This window comes from Mesoplodon bidens, assembly GCF_964165515.1.
Source record: "Mesoplodon bidens genome assembly, chromosome: 9".
In the NCBI taxonomy this organism is placed as follows: domain Eukaryota; kingdom Metazoa; phylum Chordata; class Mammalia; order Artiodactyla; family Ziphiidae; genus Mesoplodon; species Mesoplodon bidens.
Window position 1 is genome coordinate 4,493,064 of NC_138166.1, and position 25,759 is coordinate 4,518,822.

The 25,759-nt window shown below is 36.9% G+C and overlaps 1 protein-coding gene across 1 annotated transcript in view; it reads left to right on the plus strand.

Annotated features, from left to right (window-relative positions):
• The window catches only part of LOC308622791 (cadherin-related family member 3-like), a gene marked incomplete at both ends in the record, with an annotated part of 129,446 nt that overhangs the window by 28,434 nt on the left and 75,253 nt on the right, over positions 1 to 25,759 (plus strand). The window contains 4 exon segments of the mRNA XM_081244414.1: positions 5,931 to 6,099; positions 12,004 to 12,016; positions 12,018 to 12,241; positions 13,562 to 13,716. Coding sequence (XP_081100540.1) covers positions 5,931 to 6,099; positions 12,004 to 12,016; positions 12,018 to 12,241; positions 13,562 to 13,716 — 561 coding nt within the window.

The following is a 25,759-nucleotide window of genomic DNA, read 5'->3' on the forward strand; positions in this document are numbered from 1 at the left end:
TCATCCTGATTCTCTTAGGGTCATGAACGAAAATGTGAAAATTTTCTTTTTACCACCAAACACAATTTAATTTTTCCAATCAATAGATCAAGAAATCATTTCAATTTGTAAAGCCTATAACCTTAGATTGTTTTTCAGGCGGGCTATTGACACAAAAACTGAAGATCACACAATTTCCTTAGCTGATTTTTGGATGAAATATAACATAAAGCATGCACATAAAATCATGAGAGCATCAGGAAAGAAGGAATAGCAAATAATATGCATGCAGTATGGCAGAAATATTTACCACATTGTGCAAATAACTTTGCAGGATTCCAATCAAACACAAATGGAGTTAATATAAGAAACAGAGGATTGTGGGAATGTTGACACTGCCACCATTTGAGAAACTCCAGATATGCAGCCAGAGGAACACAGTGAAGGTGACTTATCAATGAAAATGAAGAAAATGGTTATGATAAAAAGGATGAAGCTGTCCCAGAGGTAGTGACATTGTCAAAAACTTCTCATTAAAGGAAATCTCAAAGGCATGTAACCACGTTGAAAGTGCAAATGATAAAATATGGGAAGCTCATCCAGCCTAGAAAGAAATAGGACAACTTGCCATGGCACAGAAATGATCCTTGTTCTATATCTCAAATTACATGATGAGAAGAGAGCAAGCACTGTTCAAACTAATCTGGATAAGTTTTTTTTTTTTTTACAAGGAAATAAAACATTTTGATTTTCATATGAATTACAGTGAATCAAATAAATATCCTTCTATTACTTTTAAATTACCTATCCATATATGTGTGTACATATATGATTGTTTATAATATATATATTCCACATACCAGAGATTATTCTATAAGTATAAAGTATGAGTATCTTTCTATATTCCTGACAACAACTTATTTTGGGTACTCCTTACCTCTCATATAGAAAGCTAGAAAAGTCTTTTTTACCACTGTACCCTCCACTTTCTCACCTTGCTAGTCAACCCTTAGTGTCCCTTCATATGAATCTTTCTAAAATGCATTTGTAGTCATGTCATAGCCTAACTCAAAAGTGAATAATGAGAAACTGCTGTGTATTTCATTTTACAAAAATATTTTTCCAGGGCTTCCCTGGTGGCGCAGTGGTTGAGAGTCCGCCTGCTGATGCAGGGGACACGGGTTCGTGCCCCGGTCTGGGAAGATCCCACATGCCGCGGAGCGGCTGGGCCCGTAAGCCATGGCCGCTGAGCCTGCACGTCCGGAGCCTGTGCTCCACAACGGGAGAGGCCACAACAGTGAGAGGCCCGCGTACCGCAAAAAAAATAAAAATATATATATATATATATTTTTTTTTTCCAACATCCTAATTTTGTTCATACTGCCTTCACCACCAGTTTCTCATTCTCCCCTTTTCTTCTTCCCTTTATTACTTGAATGCATAAATTAATGAATAAATTAGCAAATATTAATGGTGAAATATTTCATATAAATGAAGTAAATTAAGGTAACATTCTCCAAAGTGTATTCTAACACATAAGGAAATGTGGAAAATAATCTACTGTACTGTTGGAAGGAAACATTAGAATTTCTATTTACACTTAAAAAATCTGAAATATAAAAGAGAAGCTAAGTTTTAATATTCATTTAGGCAGTGGCATTATTATGGGTCCTCATGTCAAACACTTACAAGCCACATGGAGGTCAGAGTAGGAATCCCACTGTACAGACAAGGGATATTTGCTTATATCCAGCATGTTGCATCATTTGCACATCATGTAAATATGATTGAAGTGAATTTATGTATTATATCATCTTGTTTAAACTAAATCTCCCTTTGCTAATTAAAAAATAAATTTAAATTCAATGAAACAAGAGTGAAGAAAAACATAGGGGAAGCAATAAATGACATTGGACATGCATGCTTGATGCTGGTATTAGGAGTTAAAAATTGATCTACCAATAAGGCAGCCAAAAACCTTCAATATTATTCAGAAAAAGTTGTTGCAATGTGGATTTGCATGTATTATTATTAATAAAGAATTTCAGCTGAAGTGCATATTCTTCTTGGAGATATTAGCTCATGGTGGCTTGAAGACATCAGAGTTAGCAAAATGTCAGTATTATGTGATATTTTTAGCAATTTTGCAAATTAGGAGTATATTTGGAGCCTGACAAAATTTTACCAATTTGGCAATAAATGCATAATAGCAAAAGTCAAAAGTCTACATTTGATTAAGGTAATAATTGATATTTATACAGTAGAAATAGATGTAAAGAAATGTTAAAGTTTTAAATAAACTATTACTAAAACTAACCATTTAGTATGAGGTTGTTGCACTATAGTTGGATAAAAGTGCAGGCTTTAAAAATGCTTAGCTTATAGTATTTATTAGATTCTATTTTGGTAACAAAAAATTTGAAGAATTACTTTTTTTGAACCACTAAAGGAAAAATTCACTAAAGAAAAAGGGCTCTCACACACACACACAGATGAACACTCTAAAGAAGATAAAATTAAAGGGGGGAAATCTAATGATAATCTCTGATAAAATGGCTGTTTTGTATTAAAAATAAACAAAGGAATCAAGAATTAGCTTATAGAAATAGCATCATATGTGACATATCAATATGTTCACTTTCATTATTCACAGCAAGTTATTGCAGCAGAGATGGAGAAGTTTAAGACAGAAAGGAAAAAAAATAATCATCAAAGTGGCTACTTTGGAGATTGAGGTGAGGAAACAGATCTTTAAAAATCATAATGTTTTATACAGAGGTGAGGAAAATAATGAGAATACATCTTCCTATACATGTTTACTTGTTATTAAATGTCACAGTGTTCAAAGAATTGTCAAGTTTAAGGATGAGTTATATAACTTTCCTTACAAAAAGAAAAGTCTTCCAAATATGTTTACCATTTCTGTAATATTCAAGTACTTTGTGGAGGATAATAATAATAGAAAGTACTCTATCAGTCCCCTAGAGATCAATGTGGCATTTAATGACGAATAAGAAAGCAACTGCTTTTGGAAAAAAACTCATGCTATGGAGAGATGCATTTGGAAATGTTTCCACCATTCTATGATTCAAATCACTGAAAGTGTGCCACCTACAAAAACTCTTATGTCAGCCCACTTGTACTGGAAAACAGAATTTTCTAATCAGTTTAAGAATCTTCCACATGAAAAGACTCAGCAGATTTTAAACTAACTGATTAAAAATGTAAAATGTAATACTTTCCTATTAGTTTGAAATAAAATTAGATTTACATCAAAGGTTAAGAACATTTTATAGCTGTCAATATTCAATACTTTTGAGCACTGGAAGATAAAACTAAAAGATGAGTTCATGATTTATTAACTACAAAATGATGTACTTCTTCAATTTAGTTCTACACATATTTGTGAGGGATCTATGGCATCTTTTCCATCTTTAACAACCACCGAGTTAAATATAAACTGACCTTTGACCCTGGCTATGAATATATTACACAATGCAAAAATTGGACCGTCAATAATAATGAAGCATATTCATTTGCTCTCACTATAAGTATTATTTAATATAATCAACATTATATTTATATACCTAAATTATATACCTAATTATATAAAATATAATTAAGAGTTTAATATGTCAAATGCTTCTTGGATGATTAATAAGTTTTTAAAGAAACATTATGTGATTTATCTCTAGCAGATTCTTCATCTCATTATGAAATAGTATTAATAAAATAATAGAAAGCACTATGTACCATATTATTTATACTTGAAAGAGAGAAAAACATTTTATTGTAGTATATTCATGTCATTTTGCATTCAATAATATTTATAATAAATATAATACAATATGCATAACAATGTGATAGTCTTTTTCATGTATCATTCTTTTAAATTTATTCTAATTTTTGTTTATATTTTATAGCATATATTATGCCATATTTGATATAAATAGTTTTTAAATATATAAATGTACATATATTGATAGACACCCACTAAAAGCATTTTACTGATAAGATCAAAAAACTTTGGTACTTAAAAGCTTCATTTTATAGAAGTCACATCCTCCTTGAAGCTTTCTTTCTTTTCCCCTTTTTGGAAGTGTCTCTTCTCTCTCCTGAACTTGGATACTATTTTACTGAAACCTATCACCCACTCTGCTATGCTGTAGTTATTTTTATCCCTCCATTATCTTTGCTAGGTTACAAACAACCTAAGAATGGTTCTTGCTCACTTCTGGAGCTCCTCAGACATCAAGTGAGTACTAAGTGCATTGGTGGTGGCACTCAAAAATACATGTTGACTGAATCGTCTTAGGGTATACAAATATATACAGAGTAATGTTAAAAATAACTCTTTAGGGCTTCCCTGGTGGCGCAGTGGTTGAGAGTCCGCCTGCCGATGCAGGGGACACAGGTTCGTGCCCCGGTCTGGGAAGATCCCACATGCCGCGGAGGGGCTGGGCCCGTGAGCCATGGCCGCTGAGCCTGTGCTCCGCAATGGGAGAGGCCACATCAGTGAGAGGCCTGCGTACCGCAAAAATAATAATAATAATAATAAAAATAAATAAATAAATATCCTATTATAGAGCACTTTCTATTAGGTAAACAAGGATTAAATTGCAAATTACCTGGATTGCTTGCCAAAAAGTCTCCATAGGATACCCCATCTCAACTCCAAATACTTATAATTTAAATTGATGTTACACAATGATCCTGGCTTTGCTGATAATCTTCTCACCAGATATACACAGGAGACAGACACAGAAGTAGAGATATGACCTATGTGCATAATCACTCAGTTAAACAGAAGAAAATGATTGGTTTCAACATTGAGTAACAATTTGACCTGTTGGCTTAAATTCGAGTAAAGATTGAATTTGTATAAATACTCAAAGCCATGCATTTATTAGTAGGCATTGTTATGGGCTTTAGGGAAGTTGGTCTAGATATGAACATCTTCAAGATTTTATTAATATGCACAGGTTTGTTTAACTTTTGATGTTTCCTTAGCTTTTAAGATATTTAAGGTTAAGTGTTATAAGGAATTTGAATCCCTGCTGAGATCCTTTTAAATCATTGAATATTATTTTCTCTTATTCTGATTCTCACTTTGTCTCTTCTTGTGTGTGTGTATTTAAATAAAGAAGAAAAACTCAGGACAATGTTGGATTATTTCAAACAAGGGGCTACTTTTGGTATTATTTTTTACCTTTAGGCCCTCTTTTATTAATTTGTTTTATAAAAAAACTCTGTTATACAACAAAATGTTACATAAAATACTTAATTTGACTATTGTTTTAATATTGGGCTATTTTAAATATTATTTATATTGACTTTTAGTCACACTACATACTCTGGGAGTGAGTTACAGGATATGCCAATTTCTGATTTTTGCTCTGGAGGTGCAGCATAACACAATTTACAATGAGTCACAACTTAACCAAAAACAGAGACTCTTTTTTTCTAATAAAAAGAAAAGCAATGAAAATAAATAAATAAATTAATGCAGAAAGGATGTTTCACTGATTTTTTCAACTAGCATTTAAAAATACAATACAGCAAACTTTTAAATGAAAAATATAGCTTATTCAAATGTGCAAACTGATTTGATGGAAATGATCAGTAAGCTAAAGAAGAGAATTAACGAAACTGGCTTTTAACTTAAATAACCATTCTACATTATAGCTGTTAATGAAAGGACTGAAATAAGTTGTAGTAAAGCTGGGATCTCAACTTGTTCTTTAAGTTTGTTCTGCACAGCACAACACAGAACAATAATGAAATGTGAGTTAAAAGGAAAAAAAAATGACTTAGTTTTAAACTTTTTTTCAAAATTACAATTTTACTTGTGAATGTAATTTATAGGGACAAACACACGAAATAATTATTGATAAATTTGTTCATTTTAATAGCTTAATTTAGTTTTAGTTAAAAGTCTGTTTTCTCTTCAGTGTTTTCACACATCGCAGCAAAAGATTCAGATCTTTTTTAACCCAGTGAATTTTCCTGAAAACACACTTCCTGGGACACAACTGAGTAGAGCTTATGACAGCGATGTAGCTGGAAAAGCAGATGTCTGTCGCTTTCTGAGTAAAACAAAGGATTTTATCATCGACACAAGTAAATGAATTTTAGCATTTATATTATTTATTTATTTTAGACATTACTTTTAAGACTCAGAGTTTAAAGAAAAGTAATTAGACCTAAGTGTTACATTAGATTTCTTGCAGAAGCTTCTCATTACTACCCTGCCTCACAATCCCAGTGTTGCCACAAATGTTTCCTGAAAAAATAAAAATTTTTGTTTATTAATTTGGCATGAGAGTCACCCCATACTTTTCAGAGAAAAAAGTGTTCTTTGAGTAATAAGAAAGATGATCCAGAATACATGTTTTTGTATTAATTTCAAGAAAAATAATTTTAAAAATTCTGGCTAAATGAATAGAAAAGTTTCTGAAAAAACAGAATTAATAAATTATTCACTTAAGGCAGGGAATATGTGCTGTGCTGTGTTCCCCATAGCACCCCGTGCCTCAGCAGGTGGCTTGCACAGTAGGTCCTCAGTAAGTTCAAAGAAAAAGTGGAGCAGTGTCTCTCAGTTAAAACTCGTTCAAAAAAAACTTTGTTTTCAAAATCATAACTGAATCAGGGTCAATCACAGATACAAATGATATTTCTGAATTCCTCTGAAATAGGGTCCATTTATTTTCTTACCAGGATACTCTTGACTCAGGTTATGATTTCTATAGTTAAGCACAAATTCCACTTAAATTCCCTATTTCTCATATCCCTGTTATCCTTGGTAATCGCCTAGGATGAAAGCTCGTGCAAATATGTGTTTATCCTCTTTTCTTTTTTCTATTCTCATCTCCATACTGCTCCAGGTTTCCTCTCCCCTAATCTAACCTCACACTCTTCTTGCATTCTCACACCTTTCAATTATGGATTGTGAAATCCCCATTATGTGGCAAACAAATAAATAAATCTCTTTTAAAATTTCTTTTGTGACATTTCTCTACCTCTTGCTTTAACTGAAATGTATTGTCTTGTGGGACAACCACAGCATGCCTCAAGCTGATGTTACTCATTCACCCACACATCTCATATCCCTGGGTCAGGAAGTGGGGAGTCAGCATTCTTCCCACTCCCCAAGCCAATCCCTGACCCTTACTCCAGTTCTCTTTAGAAACTTCCCTTGCTCATTTGGAGCTCAGGATATTTGGCTCCTTACCAAATATACTAATCATGCTTCCTTAAGCCCTGGGGACTTGAATATATCACTCAGTGTATCTCCCTATATCAAGTCCTGCCACCATCTCTTAGGTTACTTCAATATTCACATTATGGCCCATCCAGCACCCCACAAGCTCAGTTCCTCTACATTATCTAGTGTAAATCCTGGTACCTAAATTCTTGTGACTTTAAAATTTACTTCCATCCACACACTCCTGTGGCCACAGCCAGGACTACATTAGCATCTAGGACAATTCCACTTCTGCACTCAATCCCAGACATCTCGCTCCTACATTCTTTTCACCTCTTTTACTCAGTTATCCCTACTACTATACTGTTTTGTCAACATCACCAGGGTTACACAACCGCTGGTTGATTTTCTCTCAGTTATTCACCTCTTCTCTTTACTTCCCTATCTAGCATTATGACACATCTTTCATCCCCTCTGTGATAATATCCTCAGATAACTTGCCTTGTTGTTCTTCTATAACTTTTACCCAGGAAAACTCAACATGAGATAAATCCAATAGTTGATATTTTCTGCTACATCTGGGCTAATGAGTATTGTTAGAGAAAATCACATGAGCTGGCATATTAACCCTAAATTTTACTTGTCTCATTATACTTTCTGTTAATCCTTCAAAATTTCTCTAGTTAAACCTTTCTTTCATTGCCAACTTGGCTATTTAAAAATTTCTCCAGTCTCATCTCAAATCTCCTAAATCTTTCCTCTTATCAGATGAATTCAACTTATGTATTTGAGGAAAAATATAGGCCATGAAGAGGGAATTTCCTTCTGTCGTTATATGTAGACAGAAGGTACTTTGCAACCTATTCCTTCTTTCTGCTCTCTTGTCATAAAGGAAGATGTATGCTTTCTTTCTTCTACTTCCATTCCCTTCAACTTTATTCTGAGTTCTATTTTTTACCCTCTTCAGACATCTTGCTATGCTTCAGACATCTTGCTATGCTGTTTTTTCTTATATTTTTTCTTCTTTTCTGCTGCTTCCATTAACTATTAAGTTTTCAGTAGTCTCTTAAGCCTTTCCTATGTTAATAAAATTCACTCCTGACTGATGTCTCTTTCCTTTAACTGTCTTCCTTTTGACCTTTTATAGAATGTCTCACTTCTCCTCTAACTGGCCAAACATCTATAAAGAATTCTCTACACCACTTTTTCCACTCCTGCAACTCCACTTATTCTTGAACAAAGTTCAGTATAAGTACTGACAAATCACAACACCAAGACATGTCACCATACATAGCAATCTTATTTAATGTTAAATACAATACCATATTTTGTTCCTCATCTCATATAATCTCCCTTTAGCATTTAGAACATTTAGTAACATTCCATACTTTTTAAACACTCCCATCCTTTGATTCCTATGACACTATATTCTACTGGTTTTCCCCATCGCTGTGATTCTCCTTGTCATCGTCCTGCCTCTCCAACTCCTCCTCTTCCTCTATGTTCTGCTTTTCTGACATACCTTCTTCCTCTATTTATTCTGTCCATGTGTGTGTGTTTTCAGGGCTATTTAGGTTTCCTTTCCTTCATACTATTCATATTCTACCCGAGCAATCTTATCTATCTCTTGGCTACAATTACAAAACATGTTCTGATGATCGCCAAATATATACACAAACTCAAACACTGTGACTAGACACCAGACCAATACATCTACTTTATTGAAATATTCACAAGAAGATGTGGCCCATATATACAATGGAATATTACTCAGCCATAAAAAGAAACGAAATTGAGTTATTTGTAGTGAGGTGGATGGACCTAGAGTCTGTCACACAGAGTGAAGTAAGTCAGAAAGAGAAACACAATTAATATTAAATTTAGTTATTCAAATCTGGACTGGTTATTTTTTTCCCCAAATCTACTTTTACTTGAACTTTTGTGTTAAATTAACCTAGGGGGCAGAAGGAGCCAAGCACTGCAGTATAGAATCCTCAACCCCCTAATTATCATCAACCAATTGCAGGACATCAAAAACACCCTCATGTGTGATAAATTTGTTGCCATCTATCTTTCAAAATACTGTGTGATAGGCATGACTTATTGACTCATTTTGCCACAACTTCCACCTCTGTCCAATCACCAAAACCTACAGATTTTAAATCTCTGGTATATTCATCCCATTCCCATTATCGCTATATCAGGTTACTTCCCCATTACCTTTCCTCTAGACTTTTGCACCTACCTCTTCATTTGTCTTCTTGTCTCCAGACCTCTTCCACAATTTTCCCTTCACTGACTTGGTAATGTTATTAAAGGACAAATAGAACACTATAATTATTATTATTATTATTATTATTTTGTTACGTGGGCCTCTCACTGTTGTGGCCTCTCCCCTTGCGGAGCACAGGCTCCGGACGCACAGGATCAGCGGCCATGGCTCACGGGCCTAGCCGCTCCGCGGCATGTGGGATCTTCCCGGACCGGGGCACGAACCCGTGTCCCCTGCATCGGCAGGCGGACTTTCAACCACTGCGCCACCAGGGAAGCCCCACTATAATTATTTAATATCTATCTATCTACCACTTATCATCTATCAATGTCATCCCACTTACAACTCTCTGACAGCTTCCAATTCCCTCACAGTAAAATCCAAACTCTTTAAACTGACATACAAATCTCTTTAAGATGTGGTTCCTGTTCATTTCTCCAGACTCAAAAGGCACCACCCTCCATTACATGCTATTTATTTTAGTCAAAATATACATCTCCTAAGGCAAAACTACCTTCTGCCTGTGGACCTTTGCACATATCATGACTTTTCCTTCTTTATTCCTTTTCATGTGACCAACCCCTTCACATCTTTCAGGCATTAGTTAAGAAATAATTCCCTCCAAGAAGAAATTTCAGTATCCATCCTGATTCCAACATTTGGTAAAATGCTCTTCTTATGTATTTTTACATCACTCTTCAGCAATTTTATTTCCCTGGTTGAACCTCTTGACACAAGGCCTATTCCTGATTCAGTCTTTTTCCCTCTTGATTTTATCTCTATGAATGTTCCTACACCAATAGACTCTTGGTGGTATTTCTAATTATTCACCCAACTCTTTAAGCCTGTATGCCTCTTATTTCAATTTTCTGGTGCTGCATAATAAATCACTCAAAAATATAGTTGCTTAAAACAACACTGAGTTTTGTTTCTCATAATTCTGTGGGTTGGCTGAATGACTCATCTGCTATTTTGCCTGGGTTCACTCATATGACTGAATTCCAAAGGTGTGTTCATGTCTATTCCAAAATAAAAAACAGGTTAACCTCTGAAACCTAGTCTAACAACCAGTCCCTAGATGAATCCAACTGATTAAACTGAACCACAAATTGTTTGACATGTCAATACTGATACTGGAACTCTTTCTCCTTTGTATCCTTCATGCCAAAATAAGGGGTAAAAAAATCTTTCTTGGGCTAGGGGCATTGGGGAGAATCACAGAATTATTCAATCAAGTTTTAGTTCCATTAGTATGGCTGTAAGAGACTTCTTAGGAGACATTATAATAAACAACCACTCAATGGTTAAACCTATTAATATTCCCTCTAGGTTTGATCCACCACCACACTTTGAGACTTATTGTCCTATTTGGAAGGGATATGCAACCTCTACTTCAATTTGAAAGAAGTTCTGCATTGGGTTATTCTTGTTTCTTCTAATGATCTAATTTTGCTTGACTCATTATTCCATAAAATTGAAAAAGAAAATACAAAAACTTGAAGGAAATTAATTTGTTATGGACTGATTCTTTTGCCCATATTAAATCCATTAGCTAATATTTGTTAGTACATACTTTTAAAGAGTTGCCTATCAATAATAGCGACTTTCCCCAAATTAAGAATAATATTTCTCCCTCTAATTCAACAGCCTTAGTGACTCAGGGCTTTCTAAGAATATTCCCAATATTTCATTCACTTTAAAAGACATTCTTTGTTAAAAATGATGAAAATTTCTTAAAAATGCCCAGATTTAATGGAACTAATCTTGCCCACTATAACAAAATATTTTAAAATATAGTGTCTGTGTTTTTCTTCCCTTCATCCATACTTTATTTTCTTGTCTTCACTTAAAACAGCTAATTATTTTACACCCAGGTCTTAGGCTAGCTCAGAAGGGAATTAGTTGCTGTTGAACTTAGTAGCATATAAAAATACCTTCTCAGAGGCAGTGTGCCTTCTTTGACAACAAGGACATCTTCTTGATAAAGTTTACCTTGGTGCCAGATCAAAATTATACCAAACCTATTTTATGATTTTTGGTAAACTCATAATAACTAATGAGGTTGGATATAAACAAACAAAAATGTGTTTTTTTTCTGTTAACAAAAAATAGGCACGTATTGTAATCACAATACAATCTCTGGGACTGATGTTCCCTGTAATCTTTGGGAATAATTTTCAATGAAAATGTTTGAAAGCAAAATGCAGTTCAATAAAAATAGAAGTCTGAATTGTGAAACACTTTGAAAAGAAAATAAGTCAACTATTAGTGTTTGCTATTTCATTTCATGTTTTAAATCTTTTCCTTGTGAAGTAGTGAAAAAATAAAAATTGGGACACTTACACTCTTGCTTTTTTCTTTTCCTTCAATTAAAGATTCATGCCATGCTTGTTAATTGTGTGACTTTGGGTAGATGACATAATTTCCCACTTAGGTTCTTTATAAAATAGAAGAGTTAAAATATGAAATTCTAAAATCTTTCAAAATTCAAAAGATATGTTTCTATATGCTTATGGTAATTATAATTTATGGATTATCTCTTAACTAGGTTCTGGTGTAATCATCTACCAAAATTTTTAATTGTGAAACTGATCCCAGAAGGTTTCTACTAATAATTGATACTGAAGGTCTCTCAAGACATGTTTTGACCGTTAATATCATCGATGTTCCAGAACCTCTGGGCTGTCCTGCTGATCCGCAGTTTTCTTCAGGTACAGGTGTGATCATTTCTTATGGTTTACTTTCAACAGCTATATATAATGAAAGATGCCAGGCATGTTTCTCCAGTCGGATATGTTCAGTGATTTTTTATTATGTAAATATACAAAAACATGTGCAGATATACATGTATATAAGAAAACATATAACCTCTCTATGGAATAGTCTGGAAAAAATGTTTACCATGTAGAAATTCTCACTTCTCAATTAAGAGGTTAGAAAGCAAATACATTAAAAACAGCAACAGAGATTCTTAAAAAGACTTACTACAAGAAAAGTGAGGCAGGAGAGAAAATAAATAAATAAAAGGCCTTGACAACGTAATACATAAATTTAAACCCTTATTTGTGAAAATGCCTCAAAGAATAATTTATTTTTAAAACCCTTAAGGTTCAAAGGGTATTTTCATATTACAAAGGCAAATAATGTGTGTGTGTGTTTGTGTATAAGGGCTGACCAAGTTAGACATAGGGAAGCTTTCTCTAAAGAACTGACAATTTACTTTAGATCCAAGCTCTAAGTAAATAAACAAGAGAGGGAAGAGTATGTTCATGTCAAAGGAATTGTATGTACAAATGCCTTGAGACAATATAGAACAAGGTAAGAAGAACTGAAAATCTAGTGACTGAAATGGAGAGATCACTAAGCAAATGTGACACAAGATGAATATTGAAAAGTAATACAGGTATTTTAAGAGTGCTGATCTTTGCCCTAAGGGCAGTGGGAATCCTTTGAAATATTATAAGCAAGTAGGTGTTTTAAATAGATACATCTGGTTGAGTGGAGAGAAATATTTGAAGGGGATAAAGGTAGAAGAGGTGTCAACAGATGCTGTGAAGGGTCAGAGTAAATATGTTGGGTTTTGAAGTCCAAAAGGCAAGGTCAAAAATATTACTTATGTTGTACTCATATAACAATGGAGGAAGCAAATTTCTATATTTTTATTGAGAAATAAATTTTTAAAATATAATAATTCTAAAAATTGGTTATAATTTTTAATACAAGTATACTAGTGAGAAGAATGGACATTCCTTTTTGGGAGGATAGAATTTCCTTTTAATGGTTGGAGGGGCTAAATAACTCAACATCAGTGAGTGGTTTTCCTTGCTTAGATAACAAATGAGCCACGCAGAATCTTATTTTGGTTGTGGCTTCATTTTGATTTATTTTTGTGAATAAAATCTGTCATCATGTGATATTTTGTTATACATTTACCATTTTTTCTGACCATTGTTTTCTTGTCAAATCAGAATATAGTGATGAGTGCTTAGTCTTCTTTTATACATCATATTCCTTTATCAGCTATAATGCTTCTGTATAAGCATGATGCTTTGCAACATCTGTCGTGCCTTAAAAAAATCCACACTCCAATTCGTGGTTCCCTCCAGGTTGGGGCGGGGGGCGGGCCGGGCGCTGTGTTCGTTGTGTACCCGCGGTGTTTTTCGTTGCTTTGGCCTTCTTCCTACGCTCTGGTCCTTCCGCCCGCCTCGAGCCCTCACCACTCTCGGTATCTGTGATTGTCTTCAGGGAAAGATTTCTACAAGTGAGATTGCTAGAGTAAACGAAATTCTATTTGGGACCCCGGAGGAAGATGGCGGAAGAGTAAGACGTGGAGATCACCTTCCTCCCCACAGATACATCAGAAATTCATCTACACGTGGAACAACTACAGAACACCTACTGAACGCTGACAGAAGACCTCAGACCCCCCAAAAGGCAAGAAACTCCCCACATACCTGGGTAGGGCAAAAGAAAAAAAGAATAAACAGAGACAATAGGATAGGGACGGGACCTGCACCAGTGGGAGGGAGCCGTGAAGGAGGAAAGGTTTCCACACACTACAAGCCCCTTCGCGGGCGGAGACTGCAGGTGGCGGAGGGGAAAAGCTTCTGAGTAGCGGAGGAGAGCACAGCAACAGGGGTGTGGAGGGCAAAGCGGAGAGATTCCGGCACAGAGGATCGGTGCCCTCAGGCACACACCAGCCCGAGAGGCTTGTCTGCTCGGCCGCCGGGACGGGCGGGGCTGGGAGCTGAGGCTCGGGTATCGGCTTTCAGTCGGAGCGCAGGGAGAGGACTGGGGCTGGCGGCAGGAAGAGAGCCTGAAGGGGTTAGTGCACCACGGCTAGCCCGGAGGGAGTCCGGGGAAAGGGTCTGGAGCTGCCGAAGAGGCAAGAGACTTTTTTTCCCTTTTGTTTCCTGGTGCGCGAGGAGAGGGCATTAAGAGGGCTGCTTGGGGAAGCGCTGGAGACAGGCGCGGACCTCGGAGACGGGCGTGGGACGCTGGGGCTGCTGGTGCCGCCGCCGCTGCGGGGCCTGTGTGCGAGCGCGGGTCACTGTCCGCCCCACCTTCTGGGGGGCCTGTGCACCCCGCCACTGCCGGGGTCCCGGAACCCGGGGACGGCTTTCCCGAGAAAGCGCACGGAGCGCCTCGGGCTGCTGCAACGTCACGCCGGCCTCTGCCGCCGCAGGCCCGCCCGACACTGCGTGGCCCTCCCTCCCCTCTGCCTGAGTGAGCCAGAGCCCCCGAATCAGCGGCTCCTTTAAACCCGTCCTGTCTGAGCGAAGAACTGACGCGCTCCAGCGACCTACGCGTAGAGGCGGGGCCAGGTCCAAGGCTGAGACCCGGGAGCTGTGAGAGCAGAGACAGAGAAATCTCTCTGTGCAGTCTCGGAGGCAGCGGATTAAAGCTCCACGGCCCATTTGATGTGTCCTGTGTCTGTGGAGTGCATAAATGGACAGCGAATCATCTCAAATTGAGGAAGTGGACTCTGAGGACAAGATTTAAGACTTTCCCCCCTTTTCCTCTTTTTACAACGAATTATCCCAAATTAAGGAGGTGGACTTAGAGAGCAAGATTTCAGACTTCTCGCCCTTTTCCTCTTTTTACAACGAATTATCCCAAATTGAGGAGGTGGACTTGGAGAGCAAGATTTTTGATTTTTCCCCCTGCTCTCTTTTTGTGAATGTGTATGTGTAATCTTCTGTGTAAGATTCTCTCTGTATAGCTTTGCTTCCACCATATGTCCCAGGGTTCTATCGGTCCGTTTTTTTTTCAATAATTACTTTTTAATTTTAATAACGCTACTATATTTCATAGTTTATTCTATTTTACTTTACCTGCTCTTTCTTTTTTTCCTACCTTCCCTCCCTCCCTCCCTCCCTCTGCTCCTCCTTCCCTTCTTTCTTTTTCTTTCCTCCCTCCCTCACTCCTTCTTTCCACTTTCTTTTTCTTTCCTTCCTCCCTCCCTCCCTCCTGTCTTTCTTTCTTTCCATCCTTCCTCACTCCCTCCCTCCTTTCTTTCTTTCTTCCTTCCTTTCTTCCCTTCTTCCTTTCTTTCCCTCTCTCTTTCTTTCTTCTACTAATTCTTTCTTTCTACTTTTTCTCCCTGTTATTCTGAGCCGGGTGGATGAAAGGCTCTTGGTGCTGCAGCCAGGAGTCAGTGCTGTGCCTCTGAAGTGGGAGAGCAAACTTCAGGACATGGGTCCACAAGAGACCTCCCAGCTCCACATAATATCAAGCAGCGAAAATCTCCCAGAGATCTCCATCTCAACATCAGCACCCAGCATCAGTCAAGAACCAGCAAGCTACAGTGCTGGTCACCCTATGCCAAGCAACTACCAAGGCAGGAACACAACCCCACCCATTAGCAGAGAGGCTACCTAAAAACATAATGAGGCCACAGGCACCCCAAAACACACCACCAGACGTGGACCTGTCTACCAGAAAGACAAGATCGAGCCTCAACCACCAGAATACAGGCATTAGTCCCCCCCACCAGGAAGCCTACACAACCTACTGAAACAACCTTAGCCACTGGGGACAGACACCAAAAACAACGGGAACTACGAATCTGCAGCCTGCAAAAAGGAGACCCCAAACAAAGTAACATAAGCAAAATGAGAAGGCAGAAAAATACACAGCAGGTGAAGGAGCAAGATAAAAACCTACCAGACCTAACAAATGAAGAGGTAATAGGCAGTCTACCTGAAAATGAATTCAGCATAATGATAGTAAAGCTGATCCAAGATTCTATTTCCAAGATACAAAATCTTGGAAATAGAATAGACAAAATGCAAGAAACAGTTAACAAGGACCGAGAAGGACTAAAGATGAATCAAGCATCAATTAAAAACACAATAAATGTAATGAAAAATACTCTAGACGGGATCAATAGCAGAATAACTGAGGCAGAAGAACGGATAAGTGAGGTGGAAGATAAAATAGTGGAAATAACTGCTGCAGAGCAAAATAAAGAAAAAAGAATGAAAAGAACAGAGGACAGTCTCAGAGACCTCTAGGACAACATTAAACGCAACAACATTCGAATTATAGGGGTTCCAGAAGAAGAAGAGAAAAAGAAAGGGACTGAGAAAATATTTGAAGAGATTATAGTTGAAAACTTCCCTAATATGGGAAAGGAAATAGTTAATCAAGTCCAGGAGGCACAGAGAGTCCCATACAGAATAAATCCAAGGAGAAATATGCCAAGACACATATTAATCAAACTGTCAAAAATTAAACACAAAGAAATCATATTAAAAGCAGCAAGGGAAAAACAACAAATAACACACAAGGGACTCCCCATCAGGTTAACAGCTGATCTCTCAGCAGAAACTCTACAAGCCAGAAGGGAGTGGCAGGACATAATTAAAGGGATGAAGGAGAGAAACCTGCAACCAGTATTACTCTACCCAGCAAGGATCTCATTCAGATTTGATGGAGAAATTAAAACCTTTACAGACAAGCAAAAGCTGAGGGAGTACAGCACCACCAAACCTGCTTTACAACAAATGCTAAAGGAACTTCTCTAGGCAAGAAACACAGGAGAAGGAATATACCTACAATAACGAACCCAAAGCAATTAAGGAAATGGGAATAAGAACATACATATCAATAATTACCTTAAATGTAAATGGACTAAATGCTCCCACCAAAAGACACAGAGTGGCTGAATGGATACAAAAACAAGACCCATATATATGCTGTCTACAAGAGACCCACTTCAGACCTAGAGACACATACAGATTGAAAGTAAGGGGATGGAAAAAGATATTCCATGCAAATGGAAATCAAAAGAGGGCTGGAGTAGCAATTCTTATATCAGACAAAATAGACTTTAAAATAAAGACTATCACAAGAGACAAAGAAGGACACTACATAACGATAAAGGGATCGATCAAAGAAGAAGATATAACAATTGTAAATATTTATGCACCCAACATAGGAGCACCTCAATACATAAGGCAAATACTAACAGCCATAAAAGGGGAAATCGACAGTAACACAATCAGAGTAGGAGACTTTAACACCCCACTTTCACCAATGGACAGATCATCCAAAATGAAAATAAATAAGGAAACACAAGCTTTAAACGATGCATTAAACAAGATGGACTTAGTTGATATTTATAGGACATTCCATCCAAAAACAACAGAATACACATTTTTCTCAAGTGCTCATGGAACATTCTCCAGGATAGATCATATCTTGGGTCACAAATCAAGCCTTGGTAAATTTAAGAAAATTGAAATTGTATCAAGTATCTTTTCCGACCACAATGCTATGAGACTAGATATCAATTACAGGAAAAGAGCTGTAAAAAATACAAACACATGGAGGCTAAACAATACACTACTCAATAACGAAGTGATCCCTGAAGAAATCAAAAAGGAAATTAAAAAATACCTAGAAACAAATGACAATGGAGACACGATGACCCAAAACCTATGGGACGCAGCAAAAGCAGTTCTAAGGGGAAGTTTATAGCAATACAATCCCACCTTAAGAAACAGGAAACATCTCGAGTAAACAACCTGACCCTGCACCTAAAGCAATTACAGAAAGAAGAACAAAAAATCCCCAAACTTAGCAGAAGGAAAGAAATCATAAAGATCAGATCAGAAATAAATGAAAAAGAAATGAAGGAAATGATAGCAAAGATCAACCAAAATAAAAGCTGGTTCTTTGAGAAGATAAACAAAATTGACAAACCATTAGCCAGACTCATCAAGAAAAGAAGGGAGAAGACTCAAATCAATAGAATTAGAAATGAAAAAGGAGAAGTAACAACTGACACTGCAGAAATACAAAAGATCATGAGAGATTACTACAAGCAACTCTATGCCAATAAAATGGACAACCTGGAAGAAATGGACAAATTCTTAGAAATGCACAACCTGCCAAGACTGAATCAGGAGAAATAGAAAATATGAATAGACCAATCACAAGCACTGAAATTGAAACTGTGATTAAAAATCTTCCAACAAACAAAAGCCCAGGACCAGATGGCTTCACAGGCGAATTCTATCAAATATTTAGAGAAGAGCTAACACCCATCCTTCTCAAACTCTTCCAAACAATATCAGAGGAAGGAACACTCCCAAACTCATTCTACGAGGCCACCATCACCTTGATACCAAAACCAGACAAGGATGTCACAAAGAAAGAAAACTACAGGCCAATATAACTGATGAACATAGATGCAAAAATCCTCAACAAAATACTAGCAAACAGAATCCAACAGCATATTAAAAGGATCATAGACCATGATCAAGTGGGGTTTATTCCAGGAATGCAAGGATTCTTCAATATACGCAAATCAATCAATGTGATACACCATATTAACAAGTTGAAGGAGAAAAACCATATGATCATCTCAATAGATGCAGAGAAAGCTTTTGACAAAATTCAACACCCATTTATGATAAAAACCCTGCAGAAAGTAGGCATAGAGGGAACTTTCCTCAACATAATAAAGGCCATATATGACAAACCCACAGCCAACATTGTCCTCAATGGTGAAAAACTGAAACCATTTCCACTAAGATCAGGAACAACACAAGGCTGCCCACTCTCACCACTCTTATTCAACCTAGTTTTGGAAGTTCTAGCCACAGCAATCAGAGAAGAAAAGGAAATAAAAGGAATTCAAATTGGAAAAGAAGAAGTAAAGCTGTCACTCTTTGCAGATGACGTGATACTATACATAGAGAATCCTAAAGATGCCACAAAAAAACTACTAGAGCTAATCAATGAATTTGGTAAAGTAGCAGGATACAAAATTAATGCACAGAAATCTCTGGCATTCCTGTACACTAATGATGAAAAATCTGAAAATGAAATCAAGAAAACGCTCCCATTTACCATTGCAAGAAAAAGAATAAAATATCTAGGAATAAACCTACCTAAGGAGACAAAAGACCTGTATGCAGAAAATTATAAGACACTGATGAAAGAAATTAAAGAGGATACAAATAGATGGAGAGATATACCATGCTCCTGGATTGGAAGAATCAATATTGTGAAAATGACTCTACTACCCAAAGCAATCTACAGATTCAATGCAATCCCTATCAAACTACCACTGGCATTTTTCACAGAACTAGAACAAAAACTTTCAAAATTTGTTTGGAAAAACAAAAGACCCCGAATAGCCAAAGCAATCTTGAGAACGAAAAACGGAGCTGGAGGAGTCAGGCTCCCTGACTTCAGACTATACTACAAAGCTACAGTAATTAAGACAGTGTGGTACTGGCATAAAAACAGAAGGATAGATCAGTGGATCAGGATAGAAAGCCCAGAGATAAACCCACGCACATATGGTCACCTTATCTTTGATAAAGGAGGCAGGAATGTACAGTGGAGAAAGGACAGCCTCTTCAAAAAGTGGTGCTGGGAAAACTGGACAGGGACATGTAAAAGTATGAGATTAGATCATTCCCTAACACCATACACAAAAATAAGCTCAAAATGGATTAAAGACCTAAATGTAAGGCCAGAAACTATCAAACTCTTAGAGGAAAACATAGGCAGAACACTCTATGACATAAATCACAGCAAGATCCTTTTGGACCCACCTCCTAGAGAAATGGAAATAAAAACAAAGATAAAGAAATGGGACCTAATGAAACTTCAAAGCTTTTGCACAGCAAAGGAAACCATAAACAAGACCAAAAGAGAACCCTTAGAATGGGAGAAAATATTTGCAAATGAAGCAACTGACAAAGGATTAATCTCCAAAATTTACAAGCAGCTCATGCAGCTCAATAGCAAAAAAACAAACAACCCAATCCAAAAATGGGCAGAAGACTTAAATAGGCATTTCTCCAAAGAAGATATACAGACTGCCAACAAACACATGAAAGAATGCTCAACATCATTCATCATTAGAGAAATGCAAATCAAAACTACAATGAGATATCATCTCACACCAGTCAGAATGGCCATCATCAAGAAATCTAGAAACAATAAATGCTGGAGAGGGTGTGGAGAAAAGGGAACACTCTTGCACTGCTGGTGGGAATGTGAATTGGTACAGCCACTATGGAGAACAGTATGGAGGTTCCTTAAAAAACTAAAAATAGAACTACCATATGACCCAGCAATCCCACTACTAGGCATATACCCTGAGAAAACCATAATTCAAAAAGAGACATGTACCAAAATGTTCATTGCAGCTCTATTCACAATAGCCCGGAGCTGGAAACAACCTAAGTGTCCATCATCGGATGAATGGATAAAGAAGATGTGGCACATATATACAATGGAATATTACTCAGCCATAAAAAGAAACGAAACTGAGCTATTTGTAATGAGGTGGATAGACCTAGAGTCTGTCATACAGAGTGAAGTAAGCCAGAAAGAGAAAGACAAATACCGTATGCTAACACATATATACGGAATTAAAAAAAAAAAATGTCATGAAGAACCTAGGGGTAAAACGGGAATAAAGACACAGACCTAGTTGAGAATGGACTTGAGGATATGGGGAGGGGGAAGTGTAAGCTGTGACAAAGCGAAAGAGAGGCATGGACATGTATACACTACCAAACGTGAGGTAGATAGATAGTGGGAAGCAGCTGCAGAGCACGGGGAGATCAGCTCGGTGCTTTGTGACCGCCTGGAAGGGTGGGATGGGGAGGGTGGGAGGGAGGGAGATGCATGAGGGAAGGGATGTGGGAACGGATGTATATATATGACTGATTCACTTTGTTATAAAGCAGAAACTAATAAAAAAAAAATCCACACTCCATCATACCTTAAAAGTGTGGCATTCAGGGCTTCCCTGGTGGCGCAGTGGTTGAGAGTCCGCCTGCCGATGCAGGGGACACGGGTTCGTGCCCCTATCCCGGAAGATCCCACGTGCCGCGCAGCGGCTGGGCCCGCGAGCCATGGCCGCGGAGCCTGTGTGTCCGGAGCCTGTGCTCCGCAACGGGAGAGGCCACAGCAGTGAGAGGCCCGCGTACAGCAAAAAAAAAAAAAAAAAAGTGTGGCATTCAAAGTCCACATTTCTCTTCTTTTCTTACTTGGCCATGATGGGTAGGCATGGTAACAAAAAATAACATGGTGCTTGGAATGCTATTGTGACTGGAGTACTGCAATTTATACTATGTGAAGTGATAAGAGCATCATTTATGGTCTCTATCTCTGTTATCAAATCTGCCAGCATAGCAAGAATGCAGCAATAGACGATGCAGAAACAAGTGCGTTTGTAAGTGTTCTGTTAATACTTGATAAACAATGAAATTTGAATTTCATGCGTCACAAAATATTACCCTTTCTTTTGATTTTAAAAAAACATTTAAACGTGCAAAAACCATTCTTTGATCGGAAGACCATATAAAAACAGGCAGCAGTGTAGATTGATTTGACTCGTGGGCAGTAGTTTGAAGACCCATGGAGTAGAGAGAGGAAGGCCAGTTATCAAGTTATTTCAGACTAGAAATGGTATAGTTTGGCTAAGGAAGGTGACGGAGATAAAAATAAAAAGACATTTTTGAGATATTTAAATGGTAAATGAATCTGGTATTGAATTAAATATAAAGGAAGAGAGGAGAACTCTGAGGTTTCTGATTTGCATAACTGGTTTGGAGATTCTCAGTTAGGATAGGAAAATCTAGAAATAGACCAAATTTGCAGAGAAAAATTATGAGTTCACTTTTGAACATTTCATGCTTCATATGCTTTTGTTATATCAAAGGAGAGATTTAAATAAGCAGTGGAGCTCATAGGTCTTGCCTAGGTCTATACATGTGTTGTAATTGAAAACGCGAACTTGGATGAGATTACTCAGCTAGAGAGTAGAGAATTAGAAGAAAGGAGAGCATAGGGCCAAACCATGAGGAACTCCTACACTTAATTATGTAGGGAAGAAGCTCAGCCTGCCAAGGACAGCAAGGAGCAGTTCAAGTGGTGGTAGAAAAAAGAGAAAGTTGTACCCTGAATGGCAAAGGGAGAGAGTGTTGAAAGAGAGTGCTAGTGGTTAGTAGACTTGAATTCCACAATCAAGTAAGATGATGTTAAAATGTCCATTGCATTTAGTTAGTGATATGGGGATAATGAAACCTAATGAACCTACTAAGAACTGTTTTATTGGTATTATAGGGGAGGAAGCCAGAACAGAGTGGAATTAGGAGTGAAATTGTGAAAATAAAAACCATGTCTTAGAAATCTGCATATGAAACTGGAGAGAAGGCAGTGGCAGAACTATTTTGGATTGAAAGCTGTGTCTGGTGCATTTGGTTTTAAAGGGAGACACCTGAGTAATTTTACAAAAAAGTGGGGATAATTCATTAACTTGGTGATTGAAGATACATGAAAGAGAAAGTAAAAGAGAGATGGGATCAAAGCCCAGGCGGAATTAATCAATCTAATCTGCTCATCTCAAAAATTTCAATGTCTATATTTACATTTTCAATTTATTTTCATACTTAACAAATTCGCTTTGACTTTTCTTTCAGACTAGTAGCTCTAATCTCTGAAAAACAAGTAGTGAATTGAAGGTCCCAGTTTATTTGTGTGCCTGACAGAAATTTTCTTTATCATTCCAATTAAAATATAGTATTTTGAAAACACACTGTCATCCCTTGATTTAACACCCCACTTATATCAATGGACAGATCTACCAGACAGAAAATCAATAAGGAAACACTGGCCTTAAATGACACATTTGTGAAGATAAACTTAATACATACAGAACATTCTATCCAAAAGCAGCAGAATACACATTCTTTTCACATGCACATGGGACATTCTCCAGGATGCGTCCATCAACAGAGGAATGGATAAAGAAATTGTGGTACACACATACAATGGAATATTACTCAGCCATAAAAAAGAACGAAATAATGCCATTTGCAGTGACATGGATGGACCTAGAGATTGTCATACTGAGTGAAGTAAGCCAGACAGAGAAAGACAAAAATCATATGATATCACTTATATGTGGAATATTAAAAAAATGGTATAAATGAACCTATTTACAAAACAGAGAGTCACAGATGTAGAAAACAAATTTACAGTTGCCAAGGGGGAAAGGGTAGAGGAGGGATAAATTGGGAGATTGGGATTGACATATACACACTACTATATATAAAATAGATAACTAATAAGAACCTACTGTATAGCACTCTACTCTACTCAATACTCTGTAATGACCTATATGGGAAAAGAATCTAAAAAAGAGTGGATATATGTATATGTATAACTGATTCACTTTGCTGTACAGCAGAAACTAACACAACATTGTAACTCAACTACACTCCAATTTAATTAATAAAAAATACACATGTTCAATAATGATATTGGCTATGGATGTGAATAAGTAACCTGAATCCCTTCATAGTTTTATTTTTTTTTTCTTTCTCTCTTGATCAATGGGTAAGACTCTAGATAATCTCTCCCAAGCTCTCCTGGGCTCTCAGCCCTCTTCTATGTCACACTAAGGGCCCTTGAGTCCTTTCTGTTTTCCATTCCCAGTGCTGGCTCTGCCCAGGATGTGAGGTGGTGAAAGGTGTGCACTCAAGGATTACAGACTAGGGTGGTAGCTAAAGGAGACTGCAGGTTACTTAGAAGTTGTTGGTTAATATTTGAAAAGCTGTAACAAGTATTTTGTCTGATATGAGAACTTAATGGCTCTTCAGGAATCATGCCAAGTTTGAGTTTCCCAGGCAGTTTTTCCAAAGGTACTGAAAATTTTAGAGCAGAGTCTATTGATTTGCAATGATATTTTTCTGCCAAGAGAAAAAGCAAGCGTCAACTGTGTAGACATCAAAGAGAAATCAAATAAGATCGACAGTGAGTATTAATTGGGTCTGTCAGCATGGAGGCTTTTGATGACTTTTTGGAAAAAAATTTAGTGTTTGTAGGGGGGAAGAACCTCTAGTAGAGTGGACTAAAGACTGAGTGAGAGGTGAAAAAATATACAAAACTCTAGCAGAGAGACAGGACCATAGCTAAAGTGAGCTTAGGGTTAGGGAGATTGTTTTAATGGATGAGATTTGAGCATGTTCCAATGGTAATACAAAGTAGACAGTAGTGAGGGAGTATTTGAAAGTGGGAGATAGAGTTAAGTTCCAGAGAAAGTAGAAGGGGAAACACCTCCCAGTGGACATGGATTATCATTAATAACAAGCAGTTTGCTCCTCTGACTATAAGGGGAGGGAAAATGGTGCAGATGTAAGTGGGACTATAGATCTTAAACGAAAAAGTGAGCTATCACTAGTCTAGTGGTTTCTCCTTACTCTGTGTCGTAAGAAGAGAGATCTTCTATGGGAAGTAAGACAGATGGGAAGGAGTAACAGGTTTGGGGCAAAAAGCCAAAGTTTGAAATAATTTTTGTAGAAAGGTGAAGAATAAATAGAACAGGACTTGCTTAATAACACTGAGGAACAAATACACTTATTCCTCTATTAATTTTCTTTGCAATTAATAGTTCAGTTTTATACATATGAAGTATCACAGAATCTGGCATTTGTCTAAATGTTGAAGAATTTAAAAAACCTTTTAAGTTCAATTTTCTGATTGAGTCAAAGACAAGTATATAGATGCCAGTATTTGAGTCAAAGACAAGTATATAGACGCCAGTATATCTCTAGCACACATTTTACTTCATTAATTGTTCAGTTTAAAAGTATTTATTATATCTTAAAATCAGTTTTATTTTTATTATTTACTTGCCCTTAAGAAAAGAAATTGGGGATTTGGAACTTGCTTTTTTTCATTATGTATTTCCCTACAGTACTAAGTATGGTACTTTCAACAAAATAGATGTTTTAGGGTTTTTCTTTTACATTTTGACTTACTCTTTCTGACAGCAGTTTTACATCAACCTTAGGCCTGTAGTTTGCGTTATCTTTTACTCTAACCAAAAACTTTTCTGCATCATCCTTTGCTAGACACGAAGCCTCATGGTGGGATGAAAACTTGAGATATTATTTGCCAGGATTTGTTAAATTTGTTTCTTTTGGTTTTTAAAAAAATTACTTAAAGTTATTATTAAGTTTGGTCATGTTCTATCTTCAAGTTATGCTGAGGGTAGGATTTTGTGTAATTTTATTTCTGCCTGTTTTCTGTATTGTTTTTGGAGAAAATATTGGGAGATATGCTTTAGGGCAGCCACCATTATTTTATTATCTCACTATCTTCACCTACACTGACATTTCCTGGTCACTCACTTTAAATGTAATTACATTAGAAAAACAAAGATCAATTAAATTTAGTTAGGTAATCTGTTAAAATTTAAATTTATTAAGATGTATAAATTTGGTCCATAAATGTATGTGTGTAAGAAACAGAAGATTTTAAAG